A 14,701-nucleotide genomic window follows, 5' to 3' on the forward strand; every position below is an offset into this window, starting at 1 on the left:
TTTTCTTTTAGTGCATTTTTGGCGCTGCTGGACGTATGTATCCCCTTAAGGAGACAGATACCAGTAAAATTTCGAAAAAAAAAAATGTTACTATAATCTTTTAAGAATATGTCAAAAAAATTTTTAGAACGTAAATTCAAGTATTTCTTATATTATAGATCGTCAACCGTGACGACTCTATTCTTTGCGTTCGAGCGCTGAGAGAGGAATTTTCACGTATTCAAACTTTAGAAGCGTTTTTTTCAAAACTATTTTTTTCGAATTGGCGTACACGATACACGTACACGAAAAGTTATTGACCGATCTCCCTGATATTTTGCACACATCTTTTTTATGAAATTACTTTCAATGTGCATTTACAAGTTTTCGAAAAAATTAATTTTTTCGAAGCAAAAATAGTAGGAAAATTCGCTCCAAAATTCATTTTGTTTTTGGAAGCATTTTATTCCGCGAATATTTTTTTTTTCATTTTTTAACTCATATAGAAATTCTGACATTAATAAACAAAAAAAAATGTTTGGTTTTTTGTATTCAGGTCACTGACGCCGATGCTACAATGCCCGCCGATTGAGAAGCCCCGCTGCGACCTACCCGGAAGAATTGAGTGTACATCCGCCATTTTAAATGAGTAAAACAAAAAAATTCTTATATTATTTTAATGTATAAATAAACTGTATGCCAATTTTGAAAAAAAGTGTATTGACTATTTCAATCAGAAGTCCCTTGCGGTGATCATCTCAAGTCTTTGGAGATTCATCTAAAATCAATCGGACAAGAGAAACTAGTTTTATTAATAGATAATCTTGTGCCTGATCGTAGATTTATCTTTTTTTTCAAAATTAACAAATGGCGGCCTCAGAAAATATTTTTCAGATTTTCAAGAAAAGAACCCACAATTAATTGTTACAAAAAAATGGCATTAAAAAAAATCCTTCGATTAGGGCCGAGTGCTTATGTTTTTCAAAATCAGTATAAATTTTATTGAAATCTACCAAGCAGTTTCTAAGTTAGAGTAATCACCAGTTCATAAAACGTATTTAAAGTTTTGCTACTTGCTCTCGAATGCTCCGGAGCGCCCGAGCGCCCTTTGTTAATTGCTAAATGACTCGATAAGTTTTTGTCGGATTCACTTCAAATTTTCGCACAATATTTTTAAGATATTATACTTCAAAGCAGATAATGCAACAGGAATGGCGAAATTTGAGTCAAAATGTAATTAAAAAAGTATGCCAAATAGACTTAATGAAGTCATCAGGCAAAAATAAATGCCTCCTAAATATGAAAATTTCATTTAACTTAATATTTTATTTGTGAAATTTTTATTTGCGAAAGTAACGTTTATCGGTGGTACAAAATGTTCTCAGAAGATGTGAACGACGAAAAGCGTGCTGGACGCCCAAGCACTTCATCAACAGACGAAAAAATTGATGAAGTGAAGAAAATGGTATTGGCCAATCGCCGAATCACAGTTAGAGAAGTTACTTAAGACCTAGACATATCGATTGGCTTGTGCCATTCTATTTTTATCATTGATTTGGCATGAGACGGGTCGCCGCAAAATTCGTACTTAAAACTGCTCAATTTCGACCAAAAGCAGCATCGCATGAACATTGCTAATGAGATGTTGGACTCTGTCCGCGACGACCCAAATTTGCTCCAGAGGGTCATAACTGGTGACGAATCGTGGTCTTATGGTTATGACGTGGAAACCAAAGCTCAATCATCTCAATGGAAGCTGCCGGACGAACCAAGACCGAAAAAAGCGCGCCTAGTTCGGTCGAATGTAAAAAATTTGCTTACTGTTTTCTTCGATTGCAGGGGCGTTGTGCATCAGAAGTTCTTGCCACCAGGTAAAACGGTCAATAAGGAATATTACCTGCAAGTTATGCGCAATTTGCGCAAAGCAATCCGCCAGAAACGCCCGGATTTGTGGAAGAACAAAAATTGACTCTTGCATCACGATAACGCCACTGCTCACACATCGTTGCTTGTGCGCGACTTTTAGGCCAAAAACAACACATTATAGATGCCACAGCTACCGCATTCCCCAGATCTGGCCCCTTGTGACTTTTTCTTATTCCCGAAACTGAAGAGACCCATGAAAGGATGACGCTACGCTACGATTGACGAAATAAAGACGGCATCGAAGGAGGAGCTGAACAAGACAAAAAAACAAAAATGATTTTTTGAAGTGCTTCGAAGATTGGAAAAAACGTTGGCACAAGTGCATAATATCTCATGGATATTACAATACTTTGAAGGGGACAAAATAGATATTAATGAATAAATAAATAATTTTTGAGAAAACACAAAATTCGCGATACTTTTTTAACACACCTCGTACTTGAGGCCCTAGTGATGGCCGTTGCAGTAAATGAAACTTTATAGTACGCAAGTACAATAGAAGCACAAATGTCTGTGAGGTCTACAAATACAATACGTTCAATCGATTTCTTTTTAGTTCAATTAAAAATCGATTTCATTCAAAACGATTTTTTTCACCCACTAGACTTGTTCATTTGGCTGAATTGAAGTTTTTGACAACATTTCCTCTGTTTTTATTTTCAAATATTTTCTCATACCTATTTATACATTCTCTAAAACGCAATTGAATATTCGTTAATCTGAGCATATTCTTAGAAATGTCACGCAGTTTTACGATAATTCTTCTATTCTCAATGATATTATCTCTGGGGCATTGTACGCCAGTGTTGTTTTGGAATGCTGAGGTGTAAGTTTCTTCAATACAAGTCAGCCAATGAATATTATTTTCCCTGTATACTCGTAGCACTCCCAGATCAGTGTTTCCTAGAATAAAGTACCCGGAATTCCATGAAGAAATAAAAAAAATACTTGAAGATAAAATGCTCGTTGCCTTCACATACTATAAGGTAAACTCTTAACGTGGCTGTTTTAGACAAGATAAAAATGTTTCATAGAAAAGCATGTGAATATTATTTATGCTTTCAAAAATTACTGATTTCTTCGCGTATGAACTTCCGATTGGGGTTCCGTTCCTAGTTACTTGACTTGCAATGTAGGTATATATAATATGTATTTGCAACTAATATGCCCCAAAGAAATGTTGGCTAGCTTTGTATTTTTTTTAATCAAAATTTGTTTACCGATATCTATATATTAATACGGAGAGCAAAATTTTGTCGTACCTTTTTTTAGTATTTATAGTCAGAGAAAAAATATATACATACCAATGGATAGCATATGTGGAGACGGTTTGCACAATGTATTAAAATAGATACATAAGTGAGTAGGTGCAGGTAAAATTAATCACACTATTTTACCTGTATTATGATACAGGGTTTGATTGAAAAGTAATGAGCCTTCCCGCGCGCAGCGTCTACCAAGCGATCAACCGAACCGGCTGGTGGGGGAAAATGATCGTTGGACCTTCCCCTTCCACTAGAAACCGGTCCCAGTTCGCTGGCAACAGCGGTGCAGTCAACGTCGCTCCGCGCGGGAATGCTGTTTTAAAAGTGTGTTAGGATTTTGAAGTGGCGAAAATGCAGCGATCGTTGGAGCAACGTTACTCGATCAAATTTTGCGTAAAGCTAAACAAAACGAGTACCGAAACCATTGGGCTACTCAAGGAGGCTTACGAGGACCAATCTCTGTCCAGTTTCCGGGTAAAACGGTGGCACAAGTCGTTCAAGAAAGGCCGGGAGGACGTCGAAGACGAACAGCGAGCATCACGACAATGCCCTGGCGCACACCGCCTTCCTCTACTCCTCTGCATTGGCCAATATGGGGGTTCCGGTGCTTTTCCACCCTCCCTACAACCCAGACCTGTCCCCTCAGGACTTCTTCTTGTTACCGCGCCTGAAAAGAAAGCTGAATGGGGGGCGTTTCGACTCCATCGAGGCGATCCAAAAAACTGTGACAGCCGAATTGAACGCGATTCCGGCGGATGAGTTTACAAAATGTTTCCTGCAGTGGAAGGACCGCTACCAGCGGCGTATTGACGCTGAAGGGTCCTATTTTGAAGAATATTAGTTGTATGAGCCAAAAGGTTTAATAAAACTGCTTAAAAAAAATTAGGCTCATTACTTTTCAATCAAACCATGTACATCATGCTACAATATATATCATGATATTATATACAGGTATATGTATCGTGATATAAAAGCTTATGAAACAACTGGAAACTTATAAAATATATATTATTGTGAATCAATACTATTATAAATTTGATTCAGAAATTATGATGGTCATGGATTAATTAATGATTGTTTTTTATTATGGTTATTCAAAAAAAAAAAATTTTTTTTCCGTATACATGAAATTAAATGTTTCCAATTCATGATTAAAAAAATTATAATATTTGAAAATTATAATATTTGAATACAGGTAAAAAGGTTTCAACATAAGCTATCCATTTATATATGTTTCAAATTTTTTCTATGACTATAAATACTAAAAAAAGGTATGACTAAATTTTGCTCTCCGTATTTATATAACGTCGAATAAGGTCGAAAATTCGACGCACGGGCGATCCTAGTATGGCATAAAAAATAAGAAAGTAAAAATAATATTAACTAATTATTAACAACTTAAAATAATATTTATAATTGGAAAAAATAAAACTAGAATACCAAAGAAATAGCCTCGTGGAATCACTCAAAAATAAAAAACTTAGATTTGCTTGTGATCAAATACTTTTACTTTGTAACAGTTTCTGGTTCTGTGTTGGAGAATAAGTTCGTAGCGTTTGTACCAAACATTTTTATTTAAACAAAAAAATAAATAATAATTATATCAATAAGTTAATCGATTATATATTCGCCATTGCTGTTTACAACCTCTTCCCAACTCTCGACCAATTTGTTCATGCCGTTCCGCCAAAAATCGCCTGGTCTGGTGTCCAAGAAGTTGTTGAGCCAGTTCTTAAGGACCTCCTAGTTATCGAAGGTAACGCTCTTCATATGGCTTCACAGGGAGCAGAAAAGATGGTAATCGGTCGATGCAAGGTCTGGAGAATACGGCGGATGCTGAAGGACCTTCTATTCGAGCTTTTGGAGTGCGGATGTGACGACTTGTTCAACATGGGCCTGGCGTTGTCATGAAGGAGTAATATATAATTTGACGATATCGATCAGGTGTTTCCAGTCGAATAGCCTCATTCACGCGGTGTAGCTGGGCAATGTAGAGCTCCTTGCTCACCCTGGTATTCTTTCTGAAAATCTCGACTTTAGTGTATCTCGGGGAGTCACCCAATCCTTTTATTTCATTTTTCATCTCCGGCGACGATTCGGTACAAAAAGTGGTGTTTATGACAGAGTGTTGCTCGTTGGCGGGCGAAATACTGAGAAGCAATTTGGGGGCGACTTTCTTTGTTTTCTTCCTTGAGCTCGTGAGGCAGCCAGGCTCCTAATTTTTCATTTTTGCCTCCTGAGTATTCCATTTCTAAACTTCAAAATTAATAAAAAATTAAAAAACTTAAAAATACAATTAACATAGTTTTGCGGAGAAAGAATTCTATCGAATGAATACTTTCCCTTTGTCAAACAGCATACTAATCGTTATTAAATAAAGTAAATAAGAGAAAAAGAATACATATATAAAAACGCTATGAAGTTATTCCCCAAACCAATAATACTTATAATGTGCCTCATATGCGAAGTTCTACAAGTATCTAACATATTTACCAGCTTGTGGATTTGTCTATGATAATAGACTTATGTGTATCTAATTTGCATGGAAATCTAAGTTTGGAGTCAGCGAAAGAAAACAATATTTTTACCAGCAACATATAAAAGGTCCATCTAGCATTACTGATTTGTTTTTCATTTGGAATCTCTTTTAAAGTTATCGCTAAAACATTTCCGTTGCGAGGATTGTTTCACGTATCTGAGCCAGCAATCGCCTGCGTTTTTCTACGCCAATGTGGAGAGAGCCGATGAAGCTCTTCAATCATTAGATCCCGTAGGCGATTATAGCATGCCACCCGATGGGAGGTTCGAGGCTCCAATAGTGTGTGAAGCTGGCAAATTGTATATGATTTCGTTAGATTCATTTAGAGGAGAGGCTTCTCCAATGCGAACTTGCGGTAAGTTGAGATTTGAATTTTATTATTCTCCAAAGAAATAAACAGAAACAATTAAAACCAAACCTGTTTTTGTTTGGCATATAATGAATCGCACAAAAAAAACGTCAATTGCTTCAGAAAGTCCAAAAACAGCAAATACCAACGAGAATTGTTCACTTAATTTTGAGGAGAAAATTGTTTATGCTCACTTAAGAAATAGGTAAACTATGCTATGCAACAATATTGAAACTTACAAAATAAGTTTACTATTTATTTCAACACAAAATTTCTTCTTATATAAAATAAAAAATCTATTGTATGTACCAGGTGTGTTCAAAAAATAAGGTGAATTTTCATTTTTCTCAAAAAATATTTATTTATTCATGAATTTCTATTTCATCTCCTTCAAAGTAGTCCCCTCGGATATAATACACTTATGCCAGCATTTTTTTTTCCAATCCTCGAAGCAGTTCTGGTATGCACTTTTTGGTATGTCCTTTGGTATGTCCTCAATTGTCACAAAACGCCGGGAAAACGCAGGAAAAACTTACAGGGGGCCAAATCTAATGAATACGGTGGCCGAGGCCCTATAACGATGTTGTTTTTGGCCAAATAATCTGTCACAAGCAAAGATCAGTGAAAAGGTGCATTATCATGATGCAAAAGCCATGCATTTTTTTCCACAATTCCGGGCGTTTTTTTCGTATTGCTTGAAATCCTAATGCACTACGCCATGGTAATCGAAGAAAACTGTGAGCAAAACCTTGACATTGGATCGAACTTGGCGTCCTTTTTTTGGCTTGGTATTGTCTCTCCTGGACTATTGCATTGGGACGATTGGGCTTTGGTTTCAATGTCAAAACCATGTACCCATGATTCGCCACCAGTTATGACCCTTTTAAGCTACTCTGGATCATCGTTGTTGGCGATGTTTATGCGACGTTATTTTTGGTCAAAATTCAGCAATTTTGGAACGAACTTCGCTGCCACACGTTTCGAGCCCAAAATTTCCGAAAAGATTGCGTGGCATGAGTCAACCGAAATGTCGATACAACTTCTCTAATTGTGATTCGACGACTCTTCATAACAATTTTCTTCACTTTCTCAACATTTGTATCGGTTGTTGATATGCTGTGGCCATTTTTTACACAAATTTTGATGCAACTTCTTTGAACCATTTTTTTCGATAGCAGAAAATCGCCGAACGCGCAAAACACTTATCTTATTTATGCCTCTCACCAACAAACAGGCTATATTGCTAAAACCGTGAACATATCTTCGAGACGCGTGTACTAACATAAAAAAAATAATAATCGAAAGTCGAATGTACGTAGCCCGCGAAATTTGACAGTTCGCTTTGTTTTTTGAACACTCCTGGTATATACGAGAATTAATATTTTATTTAAAGTTATTTGGTTGAACAATAGATATTGAAATTTTCAAATGCAAGATATATAGGGTGTTTTTTAAGAGCTTGAGAACTTAAAATGATAATAAATAAATAAAATAAATAATTGGCTTTTACACTTCTGTTAGGTGTTTCCCCAAGCTCCTCTTCCTATTTGTGGTGTACATCTTGATGTTATTCCACAAATGGAGATACCTACAGTTTTAAGCCGACTCCGAACGGCAAATGGTTTTTATGACTCGCTTTTTCATGACAGAAAACACTCGGCGGCTCGCACCAACCCGATGATTAGATAAATTTTATAAATTTCAAAGGCATGCAATCTCCTTTATTATTCTTAATTACACTTACTCCTTCCAAGTGAAATTCTTTTTCCGACCCAGAATGCTTCAGAGTGGCATCATGTAACGGCGAGAGCTTAACAGTTTTACTGACACCAACGAAGAACACGTTCAGTATCACAGGATCAATAATACAGTTTGATTTCACTTTTCCATGTATGCTAAGATTTTTGATGTTGCCCCATAAATGTTTGGATGGAAGCAAAGGGTTTTATTTAGGTTTTATTTATTAAAGTATAAATGCAAACAATTCGCCTTTCTAATGATATGAGTAACTTCGTTGGTGGCTATTTCAGATTGGCAGCAATAGAAGTCAGTCTTATTTCCTCTCCACTTAGCATGCATTTTGTTTCGCTTTCCATTTGATGAGCAGACTTCCTTAACATACCACGGGCATGAAGAGTATGTGGGGACACATGTGCTAGACCAAAAAACGAAATCAAGTTACACTTTAAAAGCCAAAACTACTCTTTACACTTTAAGGAAAAGAAACCGCCGAAGACGAATCATTCTTTACCAAGCCAATGCGAGCTCCCATGTATAGGCTCAAATAAGAGAGTTGTTGGCTCTAAAAAAATTTAATTGAAGAGTCACCCACCTTACAGCCCTGATTTGGCAACTAATGGTTACGTTTTGTTCCCGAACATCAGAAATAACAGCTTGTTTTGGAGGCGTCTAAGTGGCTAAAGTGCTTAAAAAATTGGTTCAAACGAATGCAGGAGTGTATTGACTTCCAAAGAGACACAACCCTCGTAAAAAAAGCTAAAATAATAAATTTTTAACTTATTTCGAACGAATTAACTTTAAGAAACATACTGTTTTTCTAGAATATGTCATATTACATGAAGCGAGATTTACTTTTTTACCAATTCCATTGTGCTTGGTATTTTTATAGACACTATTCGCTAACATTATTTACATATGAGTTCTTGTTTTACAGATAAGGCAATTAGATCGGTAACAGCTTCAATAGAATGTGAAGAGATTGCCTATGCTTTCTTAGGAACCCATGAAGAATCAAGTGAACTAAGCGGCACCCTGTTCCAAGCCAACATGATTTCGTTTTATTTCACTCAACTCGCACTTCGAGACACAGATGGCTTACATGAAATTGAAATACAGAATATGAATGTAACAGGCGAAGACCCTAGGCTAAGAGTTGAACTTCAAACAAATGATTCAAGATTAGCATTGCGATTCAATTTATTCCTTAGCAATGGATATTTCGAGATACACTCATTCAAATATAACGATACTATTTATTACGTTTCTGATCTTAATGCACCACAAACTCATTCATTTTCATGTGGAAAAATAACACTAGAAAATGAGAAGAAAAAGCTTATACTTAGCAGAATACAAATTCAATATGATAGTGAACTTCATTCTGAGCGTACTGTGGACTTTAAATTTAAGGACGCCTGGACTTGTGAAGGATTCGTCTCGCCTGCAATAATATCAGGACTTTTTATTACTGCAATTCTCTTAGCTATTTTGTCAGTGGGTATTAGTATGTTGCTGAGCGTGCAGTCACCAACCGCATTTGAAACGGAGGGAGGACCTATGTTACAAATCAATGTAGTAAACGAGTGAAAGGAGCTTAAAAACTGTATTTCTATGTACGTACCTATGTGTGTGAATAGTTTACTTGAATAATTTAGAAACGTAATTTGAATGAATTGTTAATAATTTATGTAAAATACAATTTAAAATCACAAAAAATTAATTTTAACTTATTTAAATATTGAAAGAACTAGAAACATACCTTCTTCGTAATAGGGAAGAGAATAAGTTCGTAGCGTTTTACCGAAAACTTTTATTTAAACATATATCAATTATAATAATTGATATCAATAAGTTAATCAATTATATATTCGCGGTTGCTATTTACAACCTCCTCCCACCTCTCGATCAATTAGTTCATGCCGTTCCGCCAAAAATCGCTTGGTCTTGTGTCAAAGAAGATATAGCAAAAGACATCATTTCCCATCTCCCGTGACTATTCGGTACAAAAGGTGATTGAAAATCGTTTTAGAATCGCAGTTCATTTTTTCCGGCGATTCATGACTGGGTTGGTGACCGTTCTCCTTCAAAAGTGATTTGAGACGTTCTTCATCGAATTCAGAAGACCTTCCGCTGCGGGACGTGTCATCGACGTCAAAGTCCCCATTTTTGAGCTTTGCAAACTATTTTCGTACTGTAGACTTGCCTAAGACACCTTCTCCATACACATCGCAAATGTCCCGGGCTGCGTGGATAGTTTTTTGACCTCGATGAAAAGCAAAGAAGAGCATAAATCGAAGAGTGGAAAATGTTGATTTTTGTCTCCTGAATATTCCATTTCTAAGCTTCAAAATTAATAAAAAATTAAATAACTCAAAAATTGTTTGTAGAGCAGAAAGAGTTCTATCGAATGAATACTTACCCTTTGCCAAACAGCAAACAAATCGTTGTTCCAATGGTTCAGCGTGGCCACCATCCAACCTCCGTAATGGTTTGGTGGGAGTGACTTGTAAATGTGTTACATCTCTACATTTCTGCAAAAAAGAGTTGAAGACCGGGACAAAATGTGTACAAAAAGGATCTTTAGGAAGGCATGGTGAAGCAGTTTAGTAGTACTCTCTATGGAGAGCACTGGATCTTCCAGCAAGATTCCGCTACTGCCCAAAAGGCAGAAACCACCCAGCAGTGGTGGCCGCAAAAGATTTGCCGTCTGGAAGTCCAGATTTGAATCCATTGAACTACAGTATGTGTTCAGAATTGGAGAACATGGCCTGTCGAAAATCTCACAGAGATTTTGAGAGTCCCAAAAAATTTTTGGTTCGAGCAGCGACGTCAATATTCATGGAAACCGTGCGTGCTGCAATAGCTGAATGGCCTAATCGTTTGAAGATTTGTGTAAAAGCAAATGGTGAACATTTCAAATGAACATATACAATTTTTTTTTTTAATATTTACGTGATTAAATAAAACTAACTTCATTAAAAAAAGTACAATATTACAATTTCATATCCATAACGGATTTAACTTGTAACAGAACTTGTGGCAGGACTTAGTAAAGTAAATTTCAAATTTACTTGCATACAGGTAGGGTGTTTTTAGCTAACTATGTTTTTATAACTAACGGAAACCTATCGATATCGGTAACCATGAAGCAATAATTAAAGGTGATGTAAGTAGCCTAATTTTCACCCTGTGTTAGCCATCTCGAAGCTACTTAATAAATCCGTGTTGTCCTCTTGGAAAAGCTACTTTTTATTTCAGAGCAAATTCTAAAGAAAAAGTACTCAAAAGCGTAGAAATTAAAATTTTTGCTGAAAAAGTTAGCAGGCAATACTGTTTTACCTATTCCATTTTGCTTAGACTTTCGCATCTTTCAATTCTATTGAAAGTTCTGTGAAAACTATTTATTTTATTTATTTTTTTATTTTTTAAAAGCTTAAATAACAATACAATTGCTAAATAAACAAAAAGATAACGCAACGCTAGCAACGGAGGCTTTCAGCTGGCTGGTGAAGAATTCCTGGTTTACATACGTCGTAGAAGATCAGAGTCCTTCAGAAATTTATAGATTTTCGAAATGTTGGAATCGGAAGGGTTAATTAATAGCGTTAGTGCATCATGACCGTCAAAATTCTGCTGTCTTTGTCTATCTAGTCCAGGGCAAAAGGCTAACAAGTGCAGGATACTGACTGGAGTATTACAAAATGGACACAGGCTTGGTTGCCTCCCTTGCAGTAGATATGCATTGGTGATTACACTGTGACCAATGCGTAGGCGAGTATATGGCGTAGTATAGTTAAATGGGAGGGATGATAGATAAGTTGGTTTAGTACGATTAGGATTAGTCCTGGAGTAATGGTGGCATTCCATTTGTGGAACAACATCAAGACGCACACCACAAATAGGAGGAGGAGCTCGGCCAAACACCTAACAGAAGTGTACGCGCCAATTATTTATTTATTTTAATGGTGGCTATAGTGAAACCAGTCAGCTACTAGTTTGGTTTGCCTATGCTGCTTTATAAGTCGATAAACATCATTTTTACATAAAAGGTTTGATGTGATCGTAGGAGTAATGCTCATATGCTTGACAGTATTATCAGCGATTGTATTGCCGTTGATGCATGAATGCCCTGGTACCCACATGATTTTGATATTATGAGGGTGGGAAATCAGGATATTTCTTATGGTTCCAATAATGTGGTTGGAATTATTATAGTTCTTTATGGCCTGAAAACAGGACATACTGTCTGTGCATATAATGTATTTCCCCTTCGATTTTGATGAATACTGCATGGCGTAGAGAACTGCTGTTGCTTCTGCGGTGAAAATTGAACAAAACGGAAGTAGTAGTCAATACGATATAGGCTCTCCATTCTCTTTCACGACAGCAAAGGAAGTGTAATTCGCTTTGGAACCATCGGTGAAGATTAGCTCCCAACTAGTGCTTTTAAAGCGAGATGAAATTTCTAAAAAATGTGCGCAATACTCTACCGATGTCGTAGTAGATTTTTGCATGTAACTTAAGTCGTTTATAAAAGATGATTTTTTTAGCACCCATGGCGGGTGATGGCCATGTCTCGTCGATAATAGTCTTAAGGGCAGTCCATTGTCTTTTGGAAAAGAGGCGCATTTGGAAATTGATGAAGCTATCTTAGGAGCCCGTGCACGCACGGCTGCCGAGTGAAAGCATTTTTGTAGCAAAGCATTAGAAGTGAGAGCAAGCTTAGGATAAAGTTTCCTTATATTGTCCTCCACATTGTCGATTAGTGATGGTAGACCTGATTCTGCCAAGATGTTTTTTATTGGCGAAGTAGGAAATGCACGTAAAGATCGTCGGACAGCAGTATGGTAAGGAGACGCTAGGAGCTTGATGTTATTTTTAGCATGTTGGCCATATATTTCTACGCCATAGTTGATAGAGGATAAGAGGAGCGCCTTTGTAACGTTGACCAGCAATTCAGAGTTGATAAGCGAGATAAATAAACAATAAACTAATAAATTTGTAATTTTTTCAATTTTAACTCTTCTAACTCCAATGTTTTTCTTACGTGGAGGAATGATCGACTGAACTTCTGCTTTTGCAATGTCTTTACGGTAACAAATGGACATACATACAATATATTGTCATATATTGTTATGCTCGAAATACGAAATTAAATTTTCTGTTTTATCTCATTCCTGTCGTTAACATATCATGGCAGCCAAATCTATATCAAATTCAATGGTTTAACAAGTTACTCTCTTAATGCATATGAAGGATGCTAAAAGTCAGCATTTATTTCAGGAATAAAAGTTTGTAAAAACAGTTATGAAACGTACATTTACGTTCGTACGGTACTGAAATGAGGAAATTTGCAACACGTCGTAATACAAAGGTTACTAAACATGGCTTTATATGCATAAGAGTGAAATAATTTTCCAAAATATTTTTGTTTACTAGCTGCATTTCCATTTTAATGTAATGAAAATACTCCTTTAGAGACTCCATTTTTTTACTTTTGTCTCGTTTCCCATCTAAATAATATTTGTTTTACAACTGCGAACTAACTTAAAACACATACATAAGTAACATCACATATTTCTGAATGCTCTTGTCTTAGATAAACATCCAAAACATTCTAAGTAAATATTATATTCGCTTTAAAACAAAAACAATAATTTTTCTGTTGTTTTGTTTTAATGTAGAAGTAATAACCAATATACCAACGATTCATTAAATGAGGACGCTGACTTTGATAGCTTACACGAAGATGCCCTTGAATATATTGCCGGTTACATAATACGCAAATTAAAGTTGACCAATTGTTCATGCAATGAGCCTACATTTACTTGGGTTGACACTTTATCTAAGGGCGGATTAGTTAAACCAAGCACCGAGTTCTTGGACAAAATTAAAATGTTGGAATCAGCGTTTAACCAGTTCAACGGCAGGGAGCTTTACGGTGGGATATCATTTTTACAAAAATTGTTCAGATTAATGAGCATTCGATAAGATAATTGTAAGTAAAGTATGCAATGCTTTGGGCGTCTACTTGTGTTTCTGCGTATATATGAATTTATCTTTTTTTAACACAGATTTTATACTTGTAACTTTGCAGGTAATCTCGTTAGAAAATCAAATGTATGATTAGCGGACGTGACGAAACAAAAGTGGTTTTTCCTCGTTAAGAGTTTCCACTATTCTCAAGTTGTTTTATTATATTTATTACTTCAGTGTAGGTTTACAAATGGCACCTATAGATTCCAATCCGATGCATGGTCAAAATACATATGTATATATATGACACAAATCCATGGGAATAGTTAAGTTAAAAATATAAATAATTAAGTACCACTTATAAAATAATTCAATTCAAAATATTTCAATTTTTTACTACATTTTCAGAAAGGGGATCAACTTATGCCCTTTTTTCCCTTGCTTCCAAATTGCATCAATGGATTAAGTAGCATCCGAAATCAGTTGTCAAACTTTACTTAACCTTGTATAATTGAATCATGATCGGTAACTATGGTTTGACAGCTGAAAACGGCAAACTGTGATGACATTTCTGTTCTCTAAAGCTTTGGAAGTTTTCCTGAAAAATGTAACTCGTAGCCGCGGCGGATATTTGCCGGATATCATATTCAAAAACTAAATAATAAAATTATCTACAGATATAACAAAAAAATTAATTCCAACACTATTTAAGTTTTGTATCATCATTTTAATTTCTCAAGCTCTTAAAAAAACTGCTATATAATATTTTAACTCTTAGCTCCCACGTTGTAGAGAATATACTCGCAGATGGTTGTAGATGGCTGTATTGTAATGATATAAAGATTGCTTAGTAACAATGGCATTCCTTTTCAGTACGCAGACTTGGTAGTTACATAACATTTTTTTTCATTGTGCCTCATTCTTCAA

At 35.8% G+C, this 14,701-nt stretch overlaps 1 protein-coding gene across 1 annotated transcript; it reads left to right on the forward strand.

Moving 5' to 3' along the window:
- Positions 1-2,603: 2,603 nt before the first annotated feature.
- LOC128864552 (V-type proton ATPase subunit S1-like) lies at positions 2,604-9,445 on the forward strand. The gene is made up of 4 exons (XM_054104269.1): positions 2,604-2,731; positions 2,789-2,891; positions 5,824-6,064; positions 8,733-9,445. The coding sequence occupies exons 1-4, from the start codon at positions 2,643-2,645 to the stop codon at positions 9,383-9,385; spliced, it is 1,086 nt and encodes a 361-aa protein (XP_053960244.1). The 5' UTR covers positions 2,604-2,642; the 3' UTR covers positions 9,386-9,445.
- Positions 9,446-14,701: the final 5,256 nt, after the last annotated feature.

Source organism: Anastrepha ludens, chromosome 5, assembly GCF_028408465.1.
Source record: "Anastrepha ludens isolate Willacy chromosome 5, idAnaLude1.1, whole genome shotgun sequence".
Lineage (NCBI taxonomy): Eukaryota > Metazoa > Arthropoda > Insecta > Diptera > Tephritidae > Anastrepha > Anastrepha ludens.